General features: G+C 48.1%; 1 protein-coding gene across 1 annotated transcript in view; it reads left to right on the top strand.

The window, feature by feature from the left end:
- camta1a (calmodulin binding transcription activator 1a) overlaps positions 1-17500 on the top strand; it is a gene marked incomplete at its 3' end in the record, with an annotated part of 384283 nt that overhangs the window by 132393 nt on the left and 234390 nt on the right. The window contains 1 exon segment of the mRNA XM_080853296.1: positions 15160-15227. Coding sequence (XP_080709422.1) covers positions 15160-15227 — 68 coding nt within the window.

Here is a 17500-nt window from a genome sequence, read left to right as displayed (position 1 = left end):
CAAGCTCCGTTTTTTTTTGTGCTGACAACAGAAGAAATGTTATCTGTTAAATAAGTAATTCCCAACTGCTCCGCGAGTTAGCCAGCAGCGAAACACTGGTATTGCTGAAAAGGCAGGCACAAAGACACAGAAGGAGATGGGGAAACAAAACAGCCATCGTAACACACTCCCCTCCCTCTGTCTCTCTCTTTCTCGCTCAAGTTTACTTCCAGTGACGATGGAAGTGTTGTTACCACCCATGCGTTTACCTTCCCTGGTTGTTACCTTTAATACTATACTGTGTGACACATTTGATGGTATTTTATTTGAAGGTTCAGTAGTGTGACGTGTAAGAGAATATTCATGAATAGAGAAATGAACTGTTACAAAGATCGCCAAATGTCCACTAACACGCACCGATAAATATCGTGGCCGTTCTGTGTAGGGACGATGGACTAAGTGTACTTTTTCACGTGTCCTTCACGGAGAGTTTCATCCTGACGTGAGCGGTGACTTCCCCAGTTAGACAGTGTATGAATCGGATTAGATTTAGTCTGGAGTGGAGGATAAATGAATAACGCTTGATCAAAACCTTGGGCCTTATCTATATTCACAGAGATGCCGCTGACATATTGGCCACGTTGCGGGTGATGAATAGTCACTGTGATTATCTGCTGTGTTGTGGGAGACTAGAGGAGAAGGAGGAGGAGGAGGAGGAGGGGGGGGGGCTCTGTGGACGAGGCCTACTGTTATAGGAGCTGAATGAGGTGCAAGTGTCTTACCAGTGTCTCTCTATCTCTATCTCTCTCTCTTTCTACGTACGTCTCTCTCGTCTGTTTGAGCTATCGTTCCCTCTCTATTTTCTCCCTCTCTATGTGTCTCTGTCTCTACCTGTTTTCTCTTTGTCTGTCTTGCTCCCTTGTCTGACTCTTTTACTCTCTGTCCCCTCACTCTCTCTCTCGCTCCGTCTTCCTCTACTTCAATCTCTCACTGTCTCCCCTCGCCTCTCTCTATCTCTCTCTCTCAGTGTCTCCTTCCTTCTCTCTCCCTTTCCTCTCTTCTTCCCTCTCTCTCTCTCTCTCTCTCTCTGTGGTGTTGTTGGGGATTGATGTGCTGGCACCTGGCACTCAGGGTTTTGCCTGAGTGCTGGAGCAGTCTCCAGTAACGTTGATGCATGGCCATGAATTATATTACGCCTTGGCAGCTGCTCATTCCCAAATTCATCTTTGCGCTCAATGATTTATTTATTTATTTAAACCATTTGTCAAAGCCCCCCCCCCCCCTCTCCTCCCCCGCCCAGCAAAATAAAGAGACATTTAAAATGGTGGTGGTATGTGTGTGTGTGGGGGGAGGGGGTGATATGGCATATTGCTCCTGCATAGTCCTGCATAGTCTGTGAATGCTGAACAGGTGTATCCAACAGACCTACAACGTATGCTTGGCATTTATGTTTCTGGGTATGATTAACCACATGTTTGAGACTCATTGACAGTCAGTGATCTGTAGAAAGACTTTTTTTCTTCAGGTAAATGTGGTAAAGATTCGTCTTAGGACTCCTCAGAAACCTGTTTTTTATATCTATTCAAACCACCCTGGTATCTCAGTTCCTCTGTTTTTCTCTAAATATCTCTCTCTCTCTCTCTTTCTCTCTCTCTGACTTGCTTTATCTCTCATTCTCTCCCTTTCTGTTAGATCTCAGTGCTCTTGAGTAGATATCTGTGACACAAGAGAAGCTTTGTTTAACCCTTGGCATGTTTCCCTTATTAACACCTGAATGGGAGGCCTTTTGTTCTGCACACGCGGCCCTATTCAAAGCAGCAGCCAGGGAACAAATTGAAGCGGTTGACAATTAATAGCTTTTGCTACACATTTAATTAAAGGCATGTAGCGTCTGGGGCGAGATAAACAAACAGAGAGAGAGAGAGAGAGAGAGAGCGAGAGAGAGATAGAGAGAGAGAGAGAGATAGAGAGAGAGAGAGAGAGAGAGAGAGAGAGAGAGAGAGAGAGAGAGATAGAGAGAGAGAGAGAGAGAGAGAGAGAGAGAGAGAGAGAGCTCAGGATGAGGAAAGGTCTGAGCCCCACATGGAGGGGAAGGTGGCTGGCCCATCTGCCTCAGTGATCCAGCCGGCTCTGGAGAGGCTAGCGTCCACAAACAGATGACTTCATCACCGCCTGAAGTCTCAAGTTTGATCCAGAGACAGATATTTCAGACATACAATAAGGGTTGGAATGTTCTGTGAAATCCTGGTGTTAAGTTTCACCCGACTGGATGATTACATTTAAATCAACTGGCGGCTGAAAATGGGACATAGAGTTGCACAAAATAAATGTGCAGGAATGTAAGATATGTATGAAAATAATTACAGCTTTTATCTCCATCTTTTGTGGTATGACATGATTGTAACAACAACAAAAAAAAAATCCCTGGCCAGTGCAGAATTGGCTTTACATCAATGGCCAGCGGACCTGCGCCAAAGCCATGTCAACAAAGCAAGGTAACGCTGCAGTCCCCTGCCAGACCCCAAGAGGGTTGACTCTAAGACAATAGCCAGAGCGCTTGGCTGTTATTCTAAAGGTAAACAGCATCAAGGAGAGATGTCACCGTGACCTTCACAGTCACGCGGCGACCAGCTTTTTTTTCTTTTTGTTACGTTTTTTTTTTCCTGTTCCCTCAGCACAAAGGGCCAGTGGAGCCTGTAAGTGGCCCAGCTGACAGGCGGGCCTGATGGCCAAACAAAAGCCAGCCTCGCGCCCCTGACATCTACCCTTCCGCCCACCCATAGCACATGTATCGCAAACACACTTCAATTAGAGAGCAGCCTTCTTCAAAATGGCAGGCACATCAGATCAGTCAAGATGGGTGGCAGCATGGGTGCAGATGTGAGTGTATGTGTTTGTGTTAGTCTCTGTGTGTGTTTTCAGAATAATACACAGTAAGGGATCAGGTACCCCTCCGAGTGACAGGCAGGGCTCGGCTTCCGGTGTGTTAAGCCCGTCTTTGCCTGCCGCGGGCGCTAATTGGAGTGGCATGTGTCAGCGGCGTGCGACCACTTCCCCGGTGATATCCCCGGCCTTGTTTATCTCCATATCTTCTTCTGCCATCTCCGACCTCCCGGAACAGGGGCTGATTGCTCCCAGTGTTCAGGAAACACACCGATTTTCCTGATTTCCTTTCAGTCGTGAGTCTTCCGGAAGGCACAACATCTCCTGCCCTTTCGCCTCCGTCTCTGCCTCTTCCTCCCTCTCTCTCCCTCACTCTCTCTCTCTGTCTCTCCCTCTTGCTCTCCTCATGTTGGCAGGAAGGAAGGCTTTTGTGTTCATCCTTAGGAGAATATCCTCTGCTCAGAACGGAACAAGTTTCCCATGGAAAAAAAGAGCACACACCTTCCCTCCTGTTTCTATCTATTCTTTGACGTTTGTGCTGTCAGAACATTTTCGCTCCCTTGTATTTTGGGGATGTTCTTGCCGGGATGAGGGTGTGAGGCAGTAAACATGGATCCCTGGTGTTCCTGTATCGATTGGGATGTGCTGTTTGAACCACTGACATTTTCATAGCTACACAGTCTGTCTGTCACTAGAAAGCATGACTGGTTAAGATTTGTGTAGATATATATACAGACATATGGATACATAGACTACAGACAGACAGACAGACAGACAGACAGACAGACAGACAGACAGACAGACAGACAGGCAGGCAGGCAGGCAGGCAGGCAGGCAGGCAGACAGACAGACAGACAGACAGACAGACAGACAGACAGACAGACAGACAGACAGACAGACAGACAGACAGACAGACAGACAGACAGACAGACAGACAGACAGACAGACAGACAGACAGACAGACAGACAGACAGACAGATAGACAGATAGATAGATAGATAGATAGATAGATAGATAGATAGATGGATAGATAAATAGATAGATAAAGTAGACAATGTTTAAAAAACAGTGTTTACAATAAGCATGTAAGATTGCATGAATGACCAGCACTCAGAGGGCAGTCAAGAGAAGAGAAGAGAAGAGAAGAGAAGAGAAGAGAAGAGAAGAGAAGAGAAGAGAAGAGAAGAGAAGAGAAGAGAAGAGAAGAGAAGAGAAGAGAAGAGAACGGAAGAGAAGAGAAGAGAAGAGAAGAGAAGAGGATCTTTTGATCGAGCTGCTTCAGCTCCGCCAGTGGAGTGAGAGAATCTTGTGCAATCAGAGGGGAGACGCTCTCTCTCTTTCTCTCCCCCTCTCTTTCTCTCTCTCTCTGTCTCTCTTTCCCTCTCTCTCTCTCTCTTTCTCTCTCTCTCTCTCTCTCGTCAATCCTCCCACGCCTCTCCCAGGAGCTGCAGAGAAGAGAACGGAAGAGCGAGGAGGAGGAGAGACGCAATTTCACAGTGAGCCCAGTAGGTGGTTCTGGGCACGCCTCGGATTGAAAGTTGGAAATTGGTTTCACGCAAGGGTGCCCTGGTCATTGGTGGCGGCGAACAGTGGAATCCACTGGATAATTCAGCATTAATTGATTCTAGAGGCTGGAAGTAAACAGATTGCAGCCAAAGCATAGAGGACTCAAGGAGGCGAGGAGAGACAGAAGTAAGGTGTGGTGTGGTGTGGTGCGGTGCGGTGCGGTGTGGTGTGGTGTGGTGTGGTGTGGTGTGGTGTGGTGCAGGGTGGTGCGGTGTGGTGTGGTGCTGGGTGGAGTGATGCGGGGTGGTGCGGGGCGGTGCGGTTCGGTTCGGGGCGTTGCGGTGGGATGCATTAGAGAGGCCCTGGTGTCAGGGGCGCAGGGATCTTTTGATCGAGCTGCTTCAGCTCCGCCAGTGGAGTGAGAGAATCTTGTGCAATCAGAGGGGAGACGCTCTCTCTCTTTCTCTCCCCCTCTCTTTCTCTCTCTCTCTGTCTCTCTTTCCCTCTCTCTCTCTCTCTTTCTCTCTCTCTCTCTCTCTCGTCAATCCTCCCACGCCTCTCCCAGGAGCTGCACCTCCCTGGTACAATGGGGCTCAGTGGCTTTGCTGAAGATCCACATCTGTCTGTGATCCCCCCCTCTTTCCCTCTTCTCTTCATCTCTCTGTCTCTCACTCCCCCCGTCTCCCCCTCTCTCCGTCTCTCTTCTTAAGAGGAGGGCAGACTGGCAGGGATTAGATGACGTGGAAGGACAGGGCTGATTTACGGCCTCAGTCTCAGGCAGAGTCAGTCAGACAGCTGGATTAGACCTCCCTTGCTTTAAAAGAGAGATTTGACAAACTCTCACTCACACACAGCACTTTAAAGCTGTGAAAGTCAAGAGCCAAATGTACGTATGCCATATATTTATTACATACATGTATTTTGTGTGTATCCGATAATTGTATATTATAGTGTGGAAAATACTGCAACACAAGCAAGACATGCAGGACACATTTGGTGTAGTACCTGAACCCAAAGGCCTGAAGCCAAGCACATTCACCTGTGACTGGTCCCCATACTGCATCACGAGTCACTTGCTAATCAAATAGAATTCACCCTTTTCTATTTTAGGAACAGTAAGAGCGGTTTAATTATGGCCTCAAAGTGTATCTAGCCACGCTTGAAGGGGCACCAATTATCCATTTTGGAGTAAAATGAGGCCTGGTTGGATCCATGAGGTTGTTTTTTTTTACCAGATGCCATGTTTGCTGGAGCAGCACGTTCTCTCGTGATCGCCTGGCTAAGCATGCATGGACCTCGGACATGGAGGGAGGCTGCGCGCTCTCTTTGGCTTTGCTGCTAGTGGGTCTGGCAGGAAAGTGTGTGTATGTATGTGTGTGTGTGTGTGTATGTTTGTGTGTGTTTTTGTGTATGTTTGTGTGCGTCTATATGTGTATGTTTGTGTGCATCTATGTGTGTATGCTTGTGTACGTATGTGTGTACATTTATGTGTGTTTGTATGTGGGGATATGTTTGTGTATGTGTGTGGGGGTATGTTTGTGTGTGTGAGTGTGTGTGTGTGAGTGTGTGTGCCGGGGGGGTGGGGGGGTGGCTGGTGGCGTCCCGCTGCAGAGATGATGAAGAGGCCGGTGAGCTGAGCTGAGTGGAGCGAGGCCGCGTGCAGGGGCAGATTGGAGGAGAGCGCCGCAGGACGCTGGGAAGTGAACCCGGGCCGCTCCCCGCGGAGTGACAGAAACTCGGCGAGAGGACGCCCGACGGTTACAAATGAGCCTCTCCATCGCCACATGGGGGAATAGAATATCCTATTGTGTCCCCTGCCCAGGAACTGCTCAACACCCCGCCACCCCCACCCCCCCCCCACCCCCACCCCCCGCCCCTTCCAAAAAAAGAGAGCTTTGGGAGAGGGAAAGAGATAAAAACTCTAGCGCTGGCTGCAGTGGGGTGGCTGAGAGTGATGCAGAGGGCAGGGAGAGAGCCTAGGAGAGAGGGAGCAGGAAGGCAAGAGAAGTTGGAAGAGGGTACCAGATGGGAGGAGGAGGAGGAGGAGGAGGAGGAGGATGATGAGGAGAAAATGTTTCATTGCTGTTTGTGTCCCTGACTGTTGGCTGAAAATGAGAGCAAAAAGATAAACATGTTGCTGTTGTTCCCCTTTTCATCCCTCGCTCTCGCTGCATGTTTCCTGATTTATCCGAGTGCCGTTGTCAAACCTAGTTACGGCACTAAATAGCAGCCAACACAAGCGGAGGCCATACTTTTGTGCTGTGCGCTTTGTCCTTGAATAGTTTTCTTTCCTTTTTTTTTAATGGTGAGTAATGGCAATGCCAGAAGTACTTAATCTCCGTTACTGCACTCCTCTCTCTCCCCTGATCTGAGGAGTCCACATTGGAGACGCCTCTGATCGCCGTAAATTATTAAACATTTTTGGGGGGAGAGAATAAGGAAAAAGGGCTGAGATAAACACTGCAGTCTGGACTTGATGCCCGAGCTCCATTCGTTTGATAAATCTCTCTCTCCTTCTCTGCTTCAGCTCTCTCCTCACAGTCTCACCTTTTGTCAGGCCGTCGGTGTTTGACTCTACCGTTCTCTTACAAACACACTAACGTTCTCTCTCTCTCTCTCTCAATCTCTCTCTCTCTCCCTCTCACTGTCTCTCTCTCTCTGTCACACGAACACAAATACACACACGCACACGCACACGCACACAGACTCTCAAATCGAATGGGTAGGGCCGCGGTCCGACTGGTCTTTTGTCTAGAGCTGGGGCTGTTAAGATGGAGGGGAGGCGCCACCGTCGAGCCGACCATCAAGCTCTTTCAGCTGCCGAATGATTGTCTGCTCGGCTCTGCTCCGCTCTCACAGAAGCATTACATTTCCATCCCAGACACCAAGGCCTGGCACTGCCACACAGAAACAATCTCACTAAGTGCCAACTCCCTCATTCTCCACAGACGCTCTGGCCTGCAGACACGAGAGAGTGAGAGGAGAGGAGAGAATCGTCTCCTCCTCCTCCACCTTCTTGCTGTTGTGACGGGCACAAGAGGTCACCTCGACCAAGCCCAAATACAAACACACCAACCTGAATGCTACAGCATCTACTCAGTCAGTGATGGTATGGGGAGGGGGGGGGGGTCTTACTGTTGCAACCACGTAATGGAGTAAGCGCCAAACAATGCACATAGCTGTATGGAAATGGTGGCTAGCGAAATATGTAACCTTGCGTGTGTGTGTGTGTCTCTTCCGCTCTTGCGGGGCAATGTGAGTCAGACTCCATTTCAGTGCGATCGGTGAGAAGGGGGGATTTTACCTTATCAAAGGTAAACAATTTCACAAGCACACATACAAATGCGCACAAACACAAACAGCTTGGGAAAGGCTCATCTTAAGGCCGTCAGCGACCCCTCCTCCCAATCCCATTTGAAGATTGAGACACTCTATTACCTGTTTTTAATTAAACAGAAACAGATGCACATGAGCATTTTCAAATTAATTTCATCAATCAGTTAAACCTTTTAAAAAAATTTAATGTAGTTGATCTTGTTTAAACAAATCTGGCCGGATTAAATCAGGTGTTATGATTGGATATGTATCGTTCCATTCTTTGGTTCGGTTAATGTTAGTCACATATTGATTGATAATAAGATTAGCTATTCCTTCTAGCATAGGCTAAACAGAAGGCCCTGACTATTCTAAACTCATCCCCAAATAGATTAGTTACAGGTTACGATGCTGTAAGAGCACTGCCACACTTCAATTAACAAGTAGTTGGTTGTTTAGGGTTCTCGTTTCCTATTTTCGCCCTAACCTGTACCCTTTGCTGTCACTCCGCCCCACACCTTGGGAGCCACTCATCTAATCCATGCCGGATCAATTCAGCATTGATCCCTCTGATACTGTATGGATATTGCAGCCTGGGGGGAGGGGAGGGGGGGTGGGGGCTGGCTAGCTGACCCTTACCTCCAGGCTCGGGAGACAATGGGGGGGGGGGGGGGGCATTTGGTCTGTGATGGGGTTGAGTTCAATGATGGACATCATGAAGGACGTGAAGAAAGACACCTCTCCTCTCTTCTTATTTGCTTTGTTTTCTTATCTCATTTTTCCTCTTTTCTCCTCAGCTTTTTATTGTCTTCTCTCCTCTTCTTTTCTCTCTTGCTTATCTACCTCTCCTCTTCTATACTGTCCTTTCGTCTCTTCTCCCCCTGATCTATTCTCTCCTCCCAATTTATCTCCTCTCTCCTCAACTCCTCTTTTCTTATTCTCTCTCTTCCGCTCCCCCCCCCCTCCTGACTGGCCCAAACAGATGCTGGGAACTCATGCCCACAAAAATCATTTCCCCCCTCCCCCTGCACCCCCTCCCCCACCCCCTGCACATCCAAGCTCTGTGGGCCGTGCTGCTGGAGCGTGACATGTCCTGGCTCTTTCTGTTTACTCTGCATGTTGGTGTCCAGGAGAACGCTAAACAGAAGGGACTGGTGGGCATAAAACAGTGGCAGCGTGGCAACGTGGCAGAGGGGCCATTAACCAGACTCCGCCGACGCAGCAATGCGCGCCTCCTCACTTAACTCGCCCGTGCTCTTTTGTGCGCTTTGGTTTTCTCTCCTCGTAGCGGGCAGCGGGAAGCTCCATGCGGGGAGTAATGGGCAGCGTGCTGGAGAGGGGAGGAGGGTGGGGCTTTTTAACCCTGCTAAGGGACTCATAAGAGTGGCACCACACCACACTGGCAGATGCCAACAGCAGCTGTCACGAGCCAAACCACTATTGTTGTCTTTTGCTCTTTCACTCTGTTTTTTTAGTTTTGTTTTTTAATCTTTCTTTCTTTCACTCCACCATCATGCTCCCCCCCACTCTCTCAGTCTCTCGCTCTCTGTCTCTCTCACTAAGTCTATCTCTCCTTTCCATCATTTCCTGTTTCCTCCTCAGTGTTAGATGCCGGTCGTCTTTGGCAGAGGTTACCGTCGTTAGCCAAGCCGTACTCTCCTCCTTGCCTGTCTCTGTACGTCCTGCCTGGTAAAGCGCAGCGTTACAGCAATGAACTCTAATGGTGCCTGGGCTTAAAATGTTAAAACATTGCATTTACATTTCAAAAGCCTGCGGGCTGAAGGGAAAATAAAAAAAAACTGTTCAGTCAATTTGCTGCCGCCGCTTGACTAATGTCTCTGCTGTCCTTTGGCACTAATGGTCTCACCACTGTCCTTTAGTTTCTTTTTGGAAATAAAAGGGTCATCAAAAGAATATAACTCTCCATGAATAATTACATATATTCAGGGAGAAAAAGCTTCATTGTATGATAATATATCCATTGCTTTTTTTAAAGGAGAAAGGAACTCTCACTGAGCAAGAACAGTTTTGTCAGTCTGCACGATCGCTTGTAGTTCACTTTTAATCCGTTGACCTTTACTTTTCTAAGTATCTTTCATTCATCATAGCGACATGAATCTCTCTCTTTCCCTCTATTTATCTCTTCACCTCCTCTCATCCTTTTCTCCTCTTTCCTTCTATCCCCTCCCTCCCTCTGTCTCCCTCTTTCTCTCTCTCTCCAGGTCCCTGTCTACATCTCTTCTCTGTGTCTAATTGCATTTCCATTCGCCCTTAGGGATGCCTGGGTAGTGCAGCCCTCTCCTGCTCCCCCTCCCCCCCCCTCCATTGCTCTAATCCATTTGCACCCTGCCCCTGCCAGGTCAGTTTCATGGGCTGCCCTGGAGGATATATCAGATGACCTTAGAGAGAGAGAGAGGGAAGGATGAGGGAGGTAGAGAGCACAAAATAGAGAGGGAGAAAGAATAAAAGAGATAAATAGAGAGAGGAGGAGAGATCCTGGGGTGTGTATTGTCAGCCAGAGGGGCTCTCCTCTCCTCTCCTCCTGGCTCCATCTGCACCTCCTGCCCAGACTTCTCAAGCAGAAGGGCAGCCCAAGGTCAAGCTTATATATATATATAGAGAGAGAGGGAGCTGTGTACAACGCAGTGGTCAGGCCAAAGAGCCCTCACAAGTCCCCCTGCTCCGACATTCATATCTGTGTGAAATATCACTGTCACCACTCTAGCCGAGACAACAGTTTCTTCTCCCTATCTCTCTCTCTCCCTCTCTCTCTTTCTTTGTCTCTCCCTCTCTCTCTTTCTTTGTCTCTCCCTCTCTCTCTTCATTTCTTTCTCTTCTTTTGTAGCCACATCCAGCCCAAGTTTTTGCTGAAGTGAAGTGGGGAGAGCTGGTTGAAAAGATGACATATGTGCTCTACATGAAACGGAACATTTTGATTGATGATTTGATCCATTTGATCATTTTTTTCATGTCACCTTTTATGTGTTTTCATCTGAAGTGTGGGATTCCAGTGCCCCCTTAAAAAAAAAAAGAGGATGAAACTTCGGAGCCTTTCAAATTAAACAATGCCCGAAGTGCAGTTTGAGGCGTGATTGGATTTTTTTGGTGCTCGATGGTGGGGGTGCATCCCTCCCCAAGGACGAGGAGGAGGAGGAGGAGGAGGAGGAGGAGGAGGAGGAGGAGGAGGATTTCTCTGTCTCTGACGGCTCGTAGCCACTTTTGGTCGTGACGGAGGAGCCATAACGTCTGCGGGCGTGAAGACAGGTGTCTGATTCGTGCTGAGATAACGCCAAAGTGACTCGTGTCTCCCGGCTTAATGTAGCAGCTACAGTTGTTTCACGCCATCAGCTCTGTCACCGCAAAAACGCAGGCTTTTCATCCGCTCCGCACCTCTCCTCGCCCACATCAATCAAATTCACGAATGAAACGAAAGCCAAGAAAGAGGAGGGCAAAACAGCAACAACGACAATAACACCGACAACAACAACAACAACAACAACAAATGGGATAACACAAAGCAGCTCTTAGGCCTCAGGTCGAGCGGAGACGCTTGTCGTAACCCTTCAAACAAAGCTTTTCATCAAACAGTTCCCTTGTCCGCTCCAGTGACTTACGGGCAGAAATCTGTGCTGAAAAGCGTGAGGCCGTTGCATATTTATCAGATCATTGCTCCGAACAGGGACCACTTCCTATCACCAAACAGCCATTTTTACCTGATTTAAAGGCAATCAAAGCGCCAGAATTGACTTTATTCACTCTGGTTTTTTTTCACGCCCCTCCCTTTGCTACCGTTATCTCTCCTCGTGGTGCCAGAAAAATGAAAGGTGGGAATACGCTGGTGTCATATTTCATTTCAAGTAGCGAGACGTTTCAAAGCGCACACTCTCGAAAGACTCCTCGCCCGTTGTCGCTCTCATTTTTGAGTGACAGTTTTCGTGAGTTGTGAACAGGTAATGTTGTCACTGACCAGCATTCTGTCGGCAACCCATCTTTAAAACCATGACAACAGAACACTTTGCTTCGCATGCCTCTCCTTTTAGCATTCGAAGCGTGTCTCTAGGCTGTCAGACACAGCATAATAATGACCGAGGAAGCCCAAAAAAATGGCATTTAAGGGAAAGATGTACATATATATTTGTGCGTTTTTTTCTGGGGGGGGGGGGGGGGTACTGTTTTCTTGTAGAGGTGACACCATTTAGCATATTAAGGCATGCAAGGCAGGAGGTTGGAAAGACAGAAGCCCTAAGACACTGATGCAAGCGCTTCAGAAGAAGTTGAAAGAAAGAAGGAATGTCAAGGTCTCCATCTTCTCTTTTTTTATAAGAGAAGTAAGTAAGTAAGCCCCTTTAATAATGATAGGGTTTGTGCCGTGAGAGGTCTTAGAAGGAGGGAGAAGAGGAAGACTGAGTGTGTCTTTGAGGACTGAAACAGCTGAAACAGCTGCTCTTTGTGTTGGCCTGATATATTTAGCTATTATGTGATTTTTAATATATTTAAAAAAAGAGGTTATCTAGCATTCTTCGCCCAGTGTCCATCTTCCCCTTTCGGTATTTATTCAGACAAATCAGATTGTGTTTTCTCTCTCTGTTGCACAGGAGTTGGACATAACTGGCCAAACACACAGCTGCTGTCCTGCTGGGCTTGGGGGGGTGGGCTGTGTGTGTGAGTCTGTGTGTGTGTGCATGTGCCAAGATACTGGGTGCAATCCTGATTCTTTAATCTTGTATATATATCCTGAGCGACTGAGCGCTTCTCTGGGAAGGTCAGCGGCGTTGGTTGAGAGACGGCTGACAGCTGCCGGCCAGACTTTTGATGCTCTCGCGCGTCCGGCTGCAACCCACCACCCCACCCCCTGTCTGACAAGCGTGCCCTGTCAACCTGAAAGTGCACTGCCCCCCCACAGTGCCCCCCCCCCCCCCCCCCCCCCCCTCTCATTAGAACACCAAACAAACTTTTTCTCTTGCAGCTGTTTAATGGCCCCTACGTCTGTTTTTGTTTGTTTTCTCGCCGTAAGGTTATTGCACCTTTATGGTTGATCGGGGGGTTGGAATAATCCTCGACATCTGTTCTGCAATGGGAGAAAGAGAGAGAGAGAGACAGAGGTAGAGAGAGAGAGATAGAGTGGGAGAAAGGGAGAGCTACTTCTGCAAACTCCTTATTTACTGGATAAGGCCTCTTACCTCATGTCGGTGCGAGCAGAGGTCGGCGCGTTGACTTTTAATGTGAGAGTGATGGAGAGAGGGGAGCCTCTAATGGGCTCCAAGGTCACTGATGGAGGCTGAGGCTGCCTCTCCACGCCGACAGGACCTCAGGCTGCTGAGCTGTCCAGGCTGAGCCTTATGAGTTATTCTGGCAATTCTCTGCTCCACGCTCTCTCTCTTTCTTTTCCTCTCTCTCTCTCTCTCTCTCTCTCTCTCTCTCTCTCTCTCTCCCTCTCTCATTCTCTCTCTCCCTCACTCTCTCTCCCTCACTAGTTTACGAATAATGCAGTCCATTCTACCATAGCCTAAAAATCCTTTTTTTAATAAAGCTTCAGTATTTGCCGATTCAATTGATTGGTTGGATTGACTCCTTGACTAACCGGCTATGGGAAGCTTTCAGTGTTTAGCCTTATGAGTTTCTTAGTGTACAGTATGTGGTACCTACGTTGAGATGTTTGAGGTAAACTTCTATACCTCAGTACAGTCCTCTTCATACACTTGTTTACTATTGTCCCCATACAGACTGCAGGTGATGGAGCTTACTTCTCCATTCATTTTTTTCCCCTCTGTGCATAGACCCCCTGCCCCACCACCTTCGGCAGTGATGGCACAAGTGCAGGAAGTTAATCAGGGGTCTGCTATCTCTCAGACGGCACGCGTGAAGGGGCGGGTACCAGCTTCCCCACGTACGCATAAAGGCCCCCCTGCGGGGCTTGGCTCCCAGAATTCTCCAGCCCCCACCCCACGCCCCTTCCGCGACAGGTCGGCTCTGGTGCCAACTCTGTTTAGTCCCTGCCAGGGCCGGGCAGCTCCTGCCCATTAATGTATACTGCAGGCCCTCTATGTGTACCTATATTTGAAAGTCGGCAGCAGTTCGAAGTGAATTAGCTCTTCCTTATCAAGACGGATGATGCCATAATGCCGAATTGGGTCGATGCACTAAAAACAAGGGGCTATTTTGAAATGTTGGAAGGTTCATTCGCTGTGATTGCTGCAATTGAAATTGATTCAGATATTGTAAGCGTGTGTGAGAAAAGAAAAGAAAAACAACCGACAACAACAACAAATATTTTCAGCGTTCTAGTTCAAACCACTGGAGGTTGGAGGCTTTTTATCCGCCTCCTCTGTTTTAGCGGGAGGCCATTGTGCTGGATAATAAACGCTACTGGACCGGGACTAAAATGAATTGTGAGTAAAAGCCTCTTAGTGTCAGAGTGTATGCTTTTAATCGCATTGTACCTGCTATCCAAGTAGTCTTTCATATGGATTGAAGCTGACCGGCACTATATAAATGAGATGATGCTCATGAGATTGAAAAGGTGCTGCTGAACACAGCTTGACAAAATAGATTCCACTGGACAGCACAGATTCTTTCCTGTGCCCCTGCTGGGTCAGTGTGTGTGTGTGTGTGTGTGTGTGTTGTCTGTTTGAGCTGCTGACAAATGCCCAGGGTGAGAAATGAATTGCTGGCTGTCATAGGTAATCATGAGGTTGTCTGGCTGCTTCCAGAGTGCTTTTATTTCCGGCGATTAGCTTTGTGCTGGAATGGGGCGGCCCGCCATTCAGGTCCTGCGCTCGGTGTGAAAGTCATGCAGCCCTTTCAGAAATATCGCCACCAGGGGCCTGGAATGCTGCATTGTTACGCAGGCAGAAATGTGTGGCTTATGTGGATCAGCGGTCTTATTCCGTGGCAAATGCTGAGAAAATGGCAGCTCATTAGCCAAGGTCAGGTTTGATAGAAACAGTGAAAGTCGTCTCTCGCTGAGACATCAATCTGACCTGGTTGGCCCCTCAAAGTTTTTTGAGAACAAACTCAATTTGATCAAAGCCGTGCAGACTCATAACAATGACTCTCGGAGATGGTCTGACTGCAGAGAGAAAGCACTTTTTTTACACTTTTAATGATACAGACACAGCCGGTGTTGAATTGTCACGTCATAGTGAAACTTACCAATCATTACTGTTTAATAGCATAGCGCTGCTAGTATTTTTGAGCCTTATGTAAGTGCAAAGGATGTTCTGCTATTCATCCATACTCAGTTCGTTACATGGTAATTAACTGCGTAGTTACACAGTAACAAAGCACATGTGATATTGGAGTTGTTCTGTGAGGAATTTGGTGAGGATCACTTCACTTCACTTTTGTTGTGGGGAACTCACCTGCTATTCTGACAATGCGTTTTGTGAAGCATTGGTCTGTGTTAAATTATGTTTTTTTTCCTCTCTCCCCCCCCTTATTTCTGTCCATCTCTCTGTCTGTATCCCTCTCTCACAGGAAATCGCAGCTTACTTGATAACATTCGAAAAGCATGAAGAATGGTTAACGACGTCCCCTAAAACAAGGTAAGAAAATTAAATATTTTATTTATTTACTTATCTTTTCTTGCTTAAGGAAATGAACGATTTCACAGTTCAGCGTAGCATCAACCAATTTGAAATCTGCCTTCACCATCTTAGAAGAGGACTCCCCCCCCCCCCCCCCAGAAAATGATGCCGTCTAACGATCCTCTCAAGATTCATTCACACCCTGAAAAGTTTTGCTGTCGGAAAAGAAATTGGTGGCGGTTGATGGCACTTTTGAAATGGTTTGCACCTTTTAGGAGCTTGTGCAGACAGATAATGGAATATTAATGTCCCCCAATAACTCAGAATTGCCTATTAGCTCCTTATTAACACAAAGGGGCTCTTCCCACCACTCTCCGTTGTGAGAGTGAGCCTAATGTGTTCGAATGAAACTGCATATTAACTGCTCGCCAATAAAAGGAAATGTGAGTGGGGACCTTTCCAGCTATTGGCCTTTGGAGCAGATGACGTTAGCCTCACTGGGGGAGTGGAGTGGAGGCTGTGGGGTCGTGGCGGGGTCACGGGCGACCTCTCGGTGCCCAGCAGCTGGAAGTGCCCAGGTGGACGATGCCAAGCGCATGAGTCATAGCGCGTGAGTCATAGCGCTGACCCAGAGACTCCTGTCTGCAGATTAGCTCGGGTGTACTGCGCTGGAGCGTGCAAGCATTTAAAAAACTAAAAAAAAAACAGTTTAACCTTTTTATGTGCCAAGGCTGGAATTCGTGCTAGGAGTTTGATCTTCTCAGTTATTTGGGCTGTCTGCACCTCAGCCTGGGTGGAGAGGAGAGGAGAGGAGGGGTAGGGGTGCAGGGACAGACGGGGTGAGAATGAGGGTGGATGGGAAAGCTAATCGAGTAAGTCTGGAAGGATGCAACATTGGAGGAGAGGGGCAGGGAAATATGGGCTGGATGAGGATGGGCTCCCCCATCAGACAGATGGAAGGGGTGCTACTCTGACCCCCCATACTGTTAATGTGGTGAAATATGCATAGGTGATTGCGCAACGTACGTGGGTGTGAGTTTGTATGTGTTTGTTGGTGTGTGGGAAGGGAGATGGGTGTGTTAGTTTAGGAATATGTACTTGTATTTTTATGGTAATTATGATTTTGTATGGGGCGTGTATGGAAAATAAGATAGTGTGTGTGTATGTGTGTGTGTGTGAGTGGGTGTATGTGTGTGTGCGTGTGATTGAGTGTGTGTCTGTGTGTTTGTGTGTGTGTGTGTGTGTGTTTGAGTGTGTGTGTGTGTGTGGGTGTATGTGTGTGTGCGTGTGAGTAAGTGTGTGTGTAAGAGTTTGTGTGTGTGTGTGTGTTTGATTGTGTGGGTGTATGTGTGTGTGCGTGTGAGTGAGTGTGTGTGTGTGTTTGAGTGTGCGTGTGTGTGTGTGTGTGTTTGATTGTGTGGGTGTATGTGTGTGTGTGTGTGTGTGTGTGTGTGTGTGTGTGTGTGTGTGTGTGTGTGTGTGTGTGTGTGTGTGTGTGTGTGTGTGTGTGTGTGTGTGTGTGTGTGTGTGTGTGTGGAGGGGGATCAAGAGCAGCGCAGTGTGATCTCAGTGCCAGCCAGTTCATGGGAGAAGCTGAGTAAGTGGATGAGCTGGATAGAAAGGTCAATTCAAGATATATTTGAAGACCCAGAGCACTTGTTATTTTGCCTTTCGGATGGAGTCTTGTTCGTGTTTCTGTGTGTGTGTGTGTGTGTGTGTGTGTGTGTGCGCGTGTGCACGTGTTTGCGTGTGTGCACATCATGGGGAAATGTGTGGACTTAAGATGGAGATAGGCATTTTGTGGGCATGTGTGCTTGTGTGCGGACGTGTTTGTTTGTCTTCGTAGTTGTTGAGGCCTCAGGTGATGCCCTTCAGCCCCTTCTAACAGCCAGCCGGCAGCATGTATATGTGTGTGTGTGTGTGTGTGTGTGTGTGTGTGTGTGTGTGTGGGTGTGGGTGTGGGTGTGGGTGTGTGAGGGTTAGCTGCAGTGTTGCTTCGTGTGTGTGTGTTTTTTCTTCAGCAGTGTTGTTCCATAAGGAAGTCCCCACTCACTCCCAATTAGAGCGAGCTGGGCCCTTACTCCATCCGACAGCTCCCAGTTTTACTGCCTTTGCCTGAGCCCCAGTGCTCCTCCTCTCCTCTCCTCTCCTCTCCTCTCCTCTCCTCTCCTCTTCTCTCCTCTCCTCTCCTCTCCTCTCCTCTACTCTCCTCTCCACTCCGCTCCTCTCCTCTTCTCTCCTCTACTCTCCTCTCCACTCCGCTCCTCTCCTCTTCTCTCCTCTACTCTCCT

Source organism: Sprattus sprattus (assembly GCF_963457725.1).
Source record: "Sprattus sprattus genome assembly, chromosome: 16".
Classification (NCBI taxonomy): Eukaryota; Metazoa; Chordata; class Actinopteri; order Clupeiformes; family Clupeidae; genus Sprattus; species Sprattus sprattus.
The sequence above is the reverse complement of the archived record's forward strand: the minus strand, read 5'-3'. Positions and strand labels throughout refer to the sequence as shown.